The 10,692-nt window shown below is 49.3% G+C and overlaps 1 protein-coding gene across 1 annotated transcript in view; it reads right to left on the bottom strand.

The window, feature by feature from the left end:
* The window catches only part of LOC112071875 (plexin-A2-like), a 30,773-nt gene that overhangs the window by 4,966 nt on the left and 15,115 nt on the right, over window positions 1–10,692 (bottom strand). Inside the window, exon 3 of the mRNA XM_024139307.1 lies at window positions 519–633. Coding sequence (XP_023995075.1) covers window positions 519–633 — 115 coding nt within the window. The remainder of the gene's footprint in view (window positions 1–518; window positions 634–10,692) is intronic.

The raw sequence follows: 10,692 nt of genomic DNA, 5'->3' as shown, positions 1-10,692 counted from the left end.
AGAGTGAAAGAACACATTATCTGTCTGTCTGAGAGTGAGAACAGACTACTGCTGCAGAGGACAGAGGACAGTGGCCTCTCTCTTCACACTTCCCTTTTGACACACTCCAAAGAGACCTACTGTGGCAGCATTGACTGATACACACACCACACACATACACGACACCACATAGATAGATAGATAGATAGATAGATAGATAGATAGATAGATAGATAGATAGATAGATAGATAGATAGATAGATAGATAGATAGATAGATAGATAGGCGGTAAACACACTCCACTGTCACAGAGAGCGAGAGGAGAGTAAGAGTGTGTGTGTGTGTATCAGTGGAGGCTGCTGAGTGGAGGAAGGCTCATAATAATGGCTGGAACGGAGCAAATGGAATGGCATTAAACACATGGAAACAGTTTGATGTATTTGATACCGTTCCCCGTATCCCGCTCCAGCCATTACCACGTGTCCGTCCTCCCCAATTAAGGTGCCACCAACCTCTTGTGGTGTGTGTATGGTACGTACCTCGGAGGCGTTGACGCGTCCCTCCTGGAAGGAGCAGCTGGATGGGTCGTGGGTACACAGGTTACGGTACTTGCACCAGTGGCAGCGGAAGGCACTGTTCACACAGGACAGACACCTGGAGACAGAGGACAGACAGATGGACAGGACAGACACTCAGGAAGCTGCACCAGTCAAGTGGGAGGAGGTGGCACAAAACGGCCATGCAATTGCCAAGGAGGAAACAAGTGCAGCAGATCCCAAGTGGGCACCTGCTGTTGATGCCCTTGTGGTTGGCACGGTACCTCCTAGCTCCTACAGGAAGTGTGTCAACCTAGCGCTCCAACTAGTTTCTAGTGGTTTCCTAACCTGTATGTGTGAATAGAGGCAAAGCAGCTACAGCCGGCCCCGGGACACAGAGGGCACWATTTTTTTCCTATTTCGTGCACTATGTTTGACCTGGTCCCTGGTGAAACYTAGTATTCTAAATAGGGAACAGGAAGCCATTTGGGACGAACCATAGCGACTGAAGCAGAGTCAGGGAGGTAAAGTGAGTAATGGGGACGAATAGTATGTTGGCACAGCTTGATCCTGTCATTACCATTAGGCCAGTGTTATTGTAATGCGGTTGTAAATACCAGCTGGCATGGTGCCTGCGAGCTGCCATAGATGCCCTGGGCATGGTGGGCATGGGTGGTGGGTAGAGATATGGCTGGCATCCTCTATGTAGGCATACTGCATCTATAACCACCTCAAACCATGGCTCTGTGTTCATCCTCTCTAGGATGGGATGAGGGAGGAGGGGTAGAGGATGTTGAGGGATGGCAGGGAAACAGCAAACGCAAACTTGGGCATAAGATGACGTCAGGGTGTGTGCGTGTGTGTGTGTCTCTGTGTCAATGTCATGACTCAGATCTCTCAGGAAGGGAGGAAGGGGACAGTGTTGCGTAGTCTAGCAGTCAGCATGTTTGCTACTACTACTATTACAAGAAGCATCATGATGGAAGCCTTGGCCTGATACTCTGTTCCCCTGATACGCTGTCCCCCTGATACGCTGTCCCCCTGATACGCTGTTCCCCTGATACGCTGTTCCCCTGATACGCTGGCCCCCAGGGTACTCTGTCGCCTTGAATTCCTTGTCCCCACTGTACTCTGTCCCCCTTGATACAAATCAAACAAATCAAAATCAAATCCAAATTTTATTAGTCAACATACACATGTTTAAGCAGCATGTAATGCGAGTGTAGCGGAAATGCCTTGTGCCTCTAGTTCCGACAATGGCAGTAAATAAAACAACCAGCTCATCTAACCTTAACCCATTCCCACAGCTACTTACCTTAACAACATCACCCAACAGTGTGAAAGGGATACAGTAATATGTACATAGAAGACTATAATTGGGTAATGAAGTTGTGGTACAGAACGGCATGGCAGATGCAGTAAGATGGTAATAATGAGTACGTATAAGTACATATGCAGAAATGAGTAACTGTAGGGTATGTAAACATAAAAGGTCGGCATAGTTTAAAGTGGCTTAGTGTTACAATGTTACTTGCATAAAATGGCAAAGATGCAGTAGATGATCATGATTGAGTACAGTATCATACATCTGCAGATGGGTAATGTAGGGTATGTAAACATTGTATTTAAGTGGCATTGCTTAAAGTGGCTAGTGGTACAATTTTTAACATAATTTCCATCAAAATTTTCCCATTTTTAAAGGTGGCTGGAGTTGAGTAGTCATGTCTGGCAGGCGGCGCGCTAAATGTTAGTAGGTGAGCTGTTTAACAGTCTGATGGACCTTGAGATAGAAGCTGTTTTTTTCAGTCTCTCGTCGACTGCTTTGATGCAACCATCCACTGACCTCACAGCCTTGATCTGTGATGATAGCGGGGAGCTTGAACAGGCCAGTGGCTTGGTGGTTGTTGTCCTTGATGCTCTTTATGGCCTTCTGTGGACATCGGGTGGTGAGGTGTCCTGGAGGGCAGGTAGTTGGCCCCTGGTGATGGCGTTCTGCAGACCTCTACTACACGTCGTGGAGAGCCTTACGGTTGTGGGCGGAGCAAGTTGCCCCGGGTACCCCAGGGGCGGTGAATACCAAGCCCGACAGGGAATGCTCTCGATTGTGCATCCTGTAGAGTTTGTGAGTGCTGTTTGGACGACCAAGCCGAAATTTCTCAGGCTCCCGCAACTAGGTTGAAGAGGCAAGCTGCGTCAGGTCGCTAGTCCCTGGTTACTGGCAGCCGCTGTCAACAAGAACGGCTGTCATGTTGTGGGTGGACAATTCAGTTTATGTCCGTGATGTGTTGCACGCGCGAGGACTTACACTTGTCCAACCTTCTCAGCTATGACCCGTGCGATGTTGGATAGGGGGTGGCTGCCCTCTGTCTGTTTCCCTGAAGTCCACAATCATCTCTTTGTTTTGTCTGACCGTTGAGGTATGAGGTTTATTTTCCTGACACCGTCACAACTACTCCGAGGGCCCTCACCTCCTCCCTGTCGGCCGTCTCGTCGTTGTCCCCAGATATCCTGTCCCTACTGATACGCTGTCCGCCGTGATCCAGCTGTCCCCTGATACGTGAGTACCTCTGATCCTCCCGCTATACTACGCCCCTGGTTGCCCCCTGATACGCTGTCTCCGGTGAATAAGCTGTCCCCCAATGAAACGCTGTCCCGACCACTTCTGTACCTCTGATCAGCTCCCTGATATGCTGTTCCCTGATACGCTGTCCTCCCTGATACCTGTCCTAACTCCTTCGCCATGGTACGTTCTCTGTACGCTGTCCCCTGGTACAATGTCCATACGGCTGTCGCGGCCTGTAGCTGCACAGACCGCTGGCACCCCTGACACGCTGTCCCCGCATGAACATCTGCCTGATACGCTGTCAATCCCTCCTCGACAGTAACGCCTGTCTACCTACATGATCACGCTGGTTGCCCTGACACGTTGTCCCCTAAGGACGCTTCGCCTGATACTTGACCGTCACCTGTCAATTGCACTTTGAAAGTGACTCAAATCCATTTATTTGCATGTCCAATTCGTAATTGTTTCTTTCCCTGCAGTCTGAACAGCCAAAAACCACATTTGTTAGGTAGTTTTGAAATCAAGTCAAGGTCTGATTCCATAGTCATGTGATTGTGTTTATTTGACTTGTATATATGTTGTGTTTGCTTGCGCTTGGCTACTCTGTCGACTAATTGACAAAGAATGATGTGGTAGCTAACTAGCTAGTAATTGGTTTACAACACAATGAGTGAATGTTCTAGAAGCTAAACAGCTACCTAGCTAGCTAGTATTGACTGCTGTATATAAGTCAAAAAGGACTAGTGACACAATCTGATCTGATTTGGTCACTTGTAACTTGCTGTTTTGGACAAGCCAGTAGTCCAAAACAGATTTGCAAACCAAAACTGATTTGAGGCATCAAGGCTGCAGTGTGAACAATGCTCCAAGGGTTGTGTCCTATCGATGTTGCAATTAAACTGGTTGTCACAAGGAGGCTCATGTCTCTCCTACTGGCGCATCCCTGAAATGCATCCCACTTAAGTTTCCAATATAGTGTATAGCTACTTATGACAGAAACCGTAAATAGAGACCGAGTACTCTAGTAAACTGTAGTGCACGCATTATGAGCGGTGCTGAGTGCTAGGATTCATAAGCGACTAACCTACCGTATGATGGTACAGGATAATCTGGTGCCCTGTCTCATAGTCTTTACTGTTACCGATATAATGAGGGAGTTGAGTTGTTGTACCTAATCGTATAGTCTGAATTGAGCACCTTCTGTGGCTGGCAATGCTCCGCTGGATATAAATGATGACAGACATTGTTTTATAATGCTGAATGAGTTCATTTACAGAGCACCAAGCACTCGGAAGGATTAAATTCAAAGAATGAGGCTGATTCACACGCCGGTGACCTGCAGTAGTGGTCTCGTGCATGTGTGTTTGTGTGTGTGGTGTGTGTGTGTGTGGTGGTGTGTGTGTGGGTGTGTGGAGTGTGTGTGGTGTGTGAAGTGTGTGGTGTGTGTGTGGTGTGTGTGTGTGTGTGTGTGGTGTTGGTGTGTGTGTGTGTGTGGTGTGTGTGTGTGTGTGTGTGGTGTGTGCCGGTGTTGTCGTCTGGTAGTTGTGTGGAGCTCTGTGGCTGTATTAGTGTTTGTATACTTGCGTAAGGTAACCATAAAAGGGTTAATAGTCAACCTTTGAGGACGTCTAGCATTCAAATGGCGAAGTCGCGGAGAGCTATCCTAACATAATGAGGTACGAGAGCATGTGACCTGCGCGTTGTACGTGGGTTTAGCAACCTCAGGAGCTAGGCTCCTCAGACTCGAATGCGAATGCATTTAACAATAAGTGTTCTCAATCTGAACTCATGACCGACGCAGGGCTCCTCAGAACCCACTGTGGTACTAGTATGTTGGTTCTACAAGTATCTAAATAGGCTACTACTAAACAATCACTAGGAACGAATGGCTAGCTCAGAAAACTATGGGGTGACTGAGGCCCTATGTGTTATCCTACTAATCAGAGAATGCAAGGACTCCTCAATGACTGTGACTTTGTGTTCTACTGCAGACACGGCTCCTCATTGTTTTAGACTGTTCGAAGGTCTATTTTCATTGTGTATCTACTTCTCTTTACTAGATCCCAGGTCCTCAGACTGTGACTAATTCGGTTGTTCTAGCTCAATACGCCGGACAGTGTGTAAACGACATCACTAGGGAAACAATAATGGACACACTCGGTTGACTTAGATGGGTGGATTTCTGAATCTACTCAGACTAATACAGGGCTCTTAAATGACCTGGGGGTGACTTTGGGTGGTCTTTACTTCGCATGTACAGTGTCATATCCGCTCAGACTGATGTGCAGACTATTAACATGGTTTTCATTACTCCGCAGGTGCACTAAACAAGAGCAGCTCCTGCTTTCAGGAAACTTGTGAATATTGTTGTGTTCTAATCATCCTCAGAAGAAGTATAGACAGGCACTCCTCGAGACTGTGAGTCTGTTTTGGTGAGGATTATTCTATCTACTCTTGTGCTCACAGAGTAGACAAGTCATCCTACAGCCATAAACTGTGGGTATTTCTATTGGCTTGATAACACACTTACGCTGTTTTCAATGTATTTCTACCCAATAAATGGATTTGCACTTATACAAAACGCATCACCTCAAGACCTGTGACTTTGGGGTTCCTACTTCAGGGTAAGGGCTCCTCAGACAGGGTTGAAGCTTTGTGGTTCTACTCAAGCTAAAATGTAATTGAACAAGCCGACCCAGTGTTGCATACCTGTGCGGAAATAGCCATAAGATTGCGCACGCCGTTTTCTAGTTGTTTCCACATTTCAGACATAGATTTGTAGCGCCAGGGTTCTTAGGACAATAGAGAGGCTCTAGAAGCTAGCTAGCTTTCGTGATACATGTCAGCTTCTACCTAGCTCCCAAGAACTAGGCCTCACTCAGCCTTGGGTTGACTGTTTGTGTCTTACTAGAACTCAGACATGTCAGTATGTCCCTACCTTCAGAACTTGGTGACTTGTGGGTGCTATCTTACTCAGGGTGCACCAGCGACGTTCTCCAAGGTAGACAAACCCCTGTGGATTTGTGTTCTAGCTCAGACAGGGCTGTCCTTGCAAGCTGTGGGACTTGTGTTCTACTCCGACCAGCTCCTGCAGGACTGTGACTTTGTGTTCTACTCAGACAGGCTCCTCAGACTTGTGAACTTGTGTGTTCTACCTCAACCAGGGCTACCTAAGACTGTGACTTGCTGTTCACACTCAGAACAGGACTTCCCACTCAGACGATGCGTTTGGGTAGATTCTACTCAGACGGCGTGCCTCGAGACGCTGTGACTTGTGTCATACTCAGACAGCAGAGACTAGGTACTTTGCGTTCTGGACCTTGAGATTCTCAGACCTTTTTCCACTAGACAGGCCTCTCAGACTGTGACTTTTGGTGTTACTCAGACAGCTCTCAGACTACTGGGCGTACCCTCAGACGCTTCAGTGACTTTGTGTTCTACTCAGAACGCGCAGCGTCAGTGGATCTTGCCTCTCCAGCGCAATCCTGATGAACTTGGTGTTCTACTAGAAGAGGCTCCTCAGGGACTGACTTGTGTTTCCTACTAGACAGGCTCCTCAATCGAGCTTGCGCTGTTGCTGTTTCCACTGCAGACCAGCGCCTCAGACTGTCTTAACTCTGTGTGCCAACTCAGACCTGTAGGCCTCCCAGACTGTGGAACTTTGTTGTTCTACTGTACAGACACGGGCGCCCACAAACGTGGGACTTTGTGTGTTCCACTCAAGACAGGCTCCTCAGACTTGTGACTTTGTGTTCTACTTCAGACAGGACTCTCACGAGACTGTGACTTTTGTTGTCTATCAGACAGGCTCCTCAGCGACTGTACTTTTGTGTTCTACTCAGACCGGCTCCTCAGACTGGCCTTGGTGACTATTTGTGTTCTACTCAGACAGGCTCCTCAGACTGGTGGACTCTGTTCGGTGGGTGCCACTCAGACAGGCTCTCAGGACTGTGCTTGTGTTCTAACACAGCCGGCTCCCTCAAACTGGTGACTTTGTGTTCCTACTCAGACAGGCCCTCAGACTGTGACTTTTTGTAGTTCTACTCAGACAGGCTCCTCAGACCTGTGACCTTAGTGTTCTACTTCAGACGCTCGCTCAGACTGTGACTGTGTGTCACTCAGCACAGGCTGCGTCAGACTGTGACTTGGTGTTCCACTCGACAGGCTCCCACGACTGTGACTTTGTGCTTTCCTCAGACAGGCTCCTCACAACTGAGGACTTTTGTGGTTCTCTCAGACAGCGTCCTCAAGACTGTGAATTTGTTCTACCTCAGACAGGCCCTCAGACGTGACTTTGTGTTCTACTCAGACAGGGCTCCTCAGAAACGCTGTGAATTTGTGTCTCTACCCAGACAGGCTCCCTACGAACTGGACTTTGTGTTCTATACGGCGGCCACCTATTTACCTCCCGCTATATACCGCGCAGGCTCTAGTGTAGCTACTCCTCGCCGGTCTCGCGTGGCCATGTTTCACCGCCGGCTATTGCAGCCAGAGTGCATTGCCTTGTCTGCTCTCACTGCTTTGAGATGGGTGTACACCAGAAGCTCCGGGCAATTAACCAGCGCCCAACCCACCACTCACACACGCCCGCGGGCAATTAGAAGCAGCAGCCAAAGACCAGGTTCGACTGTCCATGATGGCACACCGAAAATCATGTTGTGAATACAAGGACTGGGATGGGAGGGCTGCTGGGCGCGGAGTTCTGTGTTGGGATCCAGATTTGGCGGCTCTCGGACATCCATAGGGTTATTTTATGGGCTCCGGTTGAGTGAAGTTTGGACCTAAAGGCAGCAGGTTAGGGGTCAGGGAAATCCTGACGTATGGACGATTTATGGTTGCGATCCAGCAGCGTTTTGAATAGTGTTCAGGTTAGTGGTGGTCTTAGAGCTGACAGGGTTCCGAGGGGTCCGTTCACAAAATGCTGATACCAAGAACGAGCGCAGAGTTGCTCCCGCCTGTGCAGGTTTTCATCTCAGTAATCCTCATTATTCATGACACAGGATGTCGTAACCAGGGAAACACGTGGATGTGCGTTAAGGCATCAGCAGTGAGACACTGCCGCTCTGTCCGGTTGGCCCAGAGACTTGCAGGAGTAGTATGAGGGAAAGAATATCCTCGACAGTGGTGGAACGCTTAGTCAGTTATAGACTCTCGTGAAGCTCGTGCTGGATGACCATTGACAGTCGCACCTCTCCGCTTCAGAGAAGAGTTGGACAGCCTCCAACTCCTATACTGACAGGTCTACCAAGACGAGAGGTAGAGAAGAGTGGAAGAGCGACGGCGAGGAGGAGAGGTAGTGAGAGTATGGATGAGGGAAGGAGGAGCGAGAAGAGAAGAGGAGGCGGCTGAGAGAAGAAGGAATGTACGAGAGGGAAAAACGTGATTGGCATGAGGGTTAGGAGTGCCACATCAGTATGTCAAGCCGTGGAGATTGTACAACGCCCTTCTGGCGTACTGTCAGAATACTGGCTGGGAAAGCTAACAGAACTGTCTGTCGTGTCCTTCTCTGGAGAGTTGGCGGGTCTCTACGTGCTGTGTGCAGTTTCTCAGAAACACATCGTCGCCACGACTTTTGCTACCTCTGGTTCGTCTAGCAGATCTCTCTATCCCGGGCTTGGGTCTTCTAATAGGACGGTAGTTGGTACCTTACTGCCAAGTACTTTGCTTGCTTCTCTCCCTCCGTTCGCATGCACCGCCCGTTTTAGCAGTGGTGAGGCTCTCGCTTGCAGGCTTGATCTAACGCGTCCGCTCATCTGGTCCTCGGGTCTGCTTTGTTCACCCCAGCGCCTTCTTCAGATCCCGGGACTCGGCGCAAGGACGCGGCGCTGCGAGTTTGGAACGGCGGGGAGCGCCCACGAGGTTAGCAGGGGCATACACATTCGGGGCTTTAATCGCAAGCGCACGGGTCGACGTCAGAAAGTCCTGGCTGCACCACGGGGGATAGAGCCAGGCCATGGTGCCTGAGGTCGGGTCTGGAGGTGGCTTCTACCGAGGTATTACCTGACCTGAGGGCTACCCCGAAGCTGTACCCACTCCGCCTCCAATCCGGTTAACCCGGAGGCGATGTGGGCTGACCAGCCCGCTTTGTCGGCGCGTGACCCCCAAGCAGTCATTCCCCAACACCAATACATTCACATCTGCATCCCACCATCATGCCAGTAGTCCACCACAAACCCTAACACACACAGCACTAAGTACAGAAACCCATGTTTTATCCGTCTCTTTTATTTGATATAGTGTTTTATGCGTCAGGTAGCCTAGCAAGTTAGCGTACCTTCGGCCACGTACACCCGAAAAGGTTTCTTTACGGGACACTCCTGCCAGTCCGGCAAGGTGTAAGCATTAGTGCTCGTGGTCTCGCCCACACATTTGACTGCAGGCGTTATGTTTACGGTCGAGCCGCAACTAAACTTAAACTGGGCACCGTGATGTTGATGATTATGGTAGCACCACCGCCCATCGCACCTCTACTCAGAGGTGGCCCGCGTGAGGGTGTGGGCCTCATTAAATTTGTACTCCAGCATAGCGACCATTCTTGGTTGAATCCCATGTCAGAGTGTGTGCAATAGCTGACTAAGAGTCCCGTCTTTCCCATTTCCAGTTCTTGCTCGGAGCTCTCCTTGCCAATTTCCATCCAGCATTTCGAAAATGCACATCAGCTGAGGACTGCAGTGGCATTTGGCCATTGGGTGGTCCTTAAACTACAGAGAATTAAACAAACTCATAGGGTAATTCTGAACCTATAAAAGAACCGCATGATTACATCCTGTGGGGTTATGAACAACCCTGCTTCTCTCTCTCGTCTTCCTCTCGTTCTGCTTCTCTCTGTCGGTCTTTAGGTTCTCCCCTCATGCAAACCTCTCTCTGCTCTGGCTCTCTCCATGTTCAGTCTTCAGAATTCTCTCTAACTCTCTCTTCTCCTCATCATTCTCTTCTTCTCTCGTCCTCCCTCTCTCTCAGATCGTCCTCTCTTCCCTCGTCTTCCCATCAGCCCGAGTTACGCAGTCTCGTACGTATACCAGTCTGAGGCAGTCACCATAGATGCTCAGCCAGTCGTCTCAGTTGGTGTTCTCTCTCGTCGCTTCTTCTTCTCTCACTCTCGTTTCTCGTCTCGTCCTTCGCGCTCTTCTCTCAGTACGTCCTCAGATACGAGGGGGATATGCTCGTGATGGTGGTCAAGTACGAAAGCAGGCTGGTCAAGAATCGGTTCGTACTCAGTGGGGCAGTTTTAATGAACCTATGTTACATCTTGTTGCTCTCTCTCACTGCACGCTGCTTGGGGAGTAAGTGTTTTTTCCACACACCAGACTGAGAACAGTGGCTACTGACATATCAGGGCTCTTGGATTTCAGCTTTTCGCATCGACATCATCTATGTGTTTCGGCCAACATACTAGCGTAGGGTTGGGCTTTCGGATCGGATATACCCGAGCCAACAGGTACAACTCTGTCGATTGCCCCCTTAGGTAAGCAAAGGCATCTTTGCATGCCCCCGGGAAGGGTGATTGGGAACTACTATGGGCTATGAGCCCTTCGGTACATCACAGCGCACCTTATCACGCGTGGCACATCTAATTTGGTGTAGTGTGACCAATAAAACATATACTGGCTACCG

The sequence above is a fragment of the Salvelinus sp. IW2-2015 genome, unplaced genomic scaffold (assembly GCF_002910315.2).
Source record: "Salvelinus sp. IW2-2015 unplaced genomic scaffold, ASM291031v2 Un_scaffold1754, whole genome shotgun sequence".
Taxonomy (NCBI): Eukaryota; Metazoa; Chordata; class Actinopteri; order Salmoniformes; family Salmonidae; genus Salvelinus; species Salvelinus sp. IW2-2015.
Note: the sequence above shows the minus strand (reverse complement) of the source record. Positions and strands in the feature narration are given on the sequence as shown.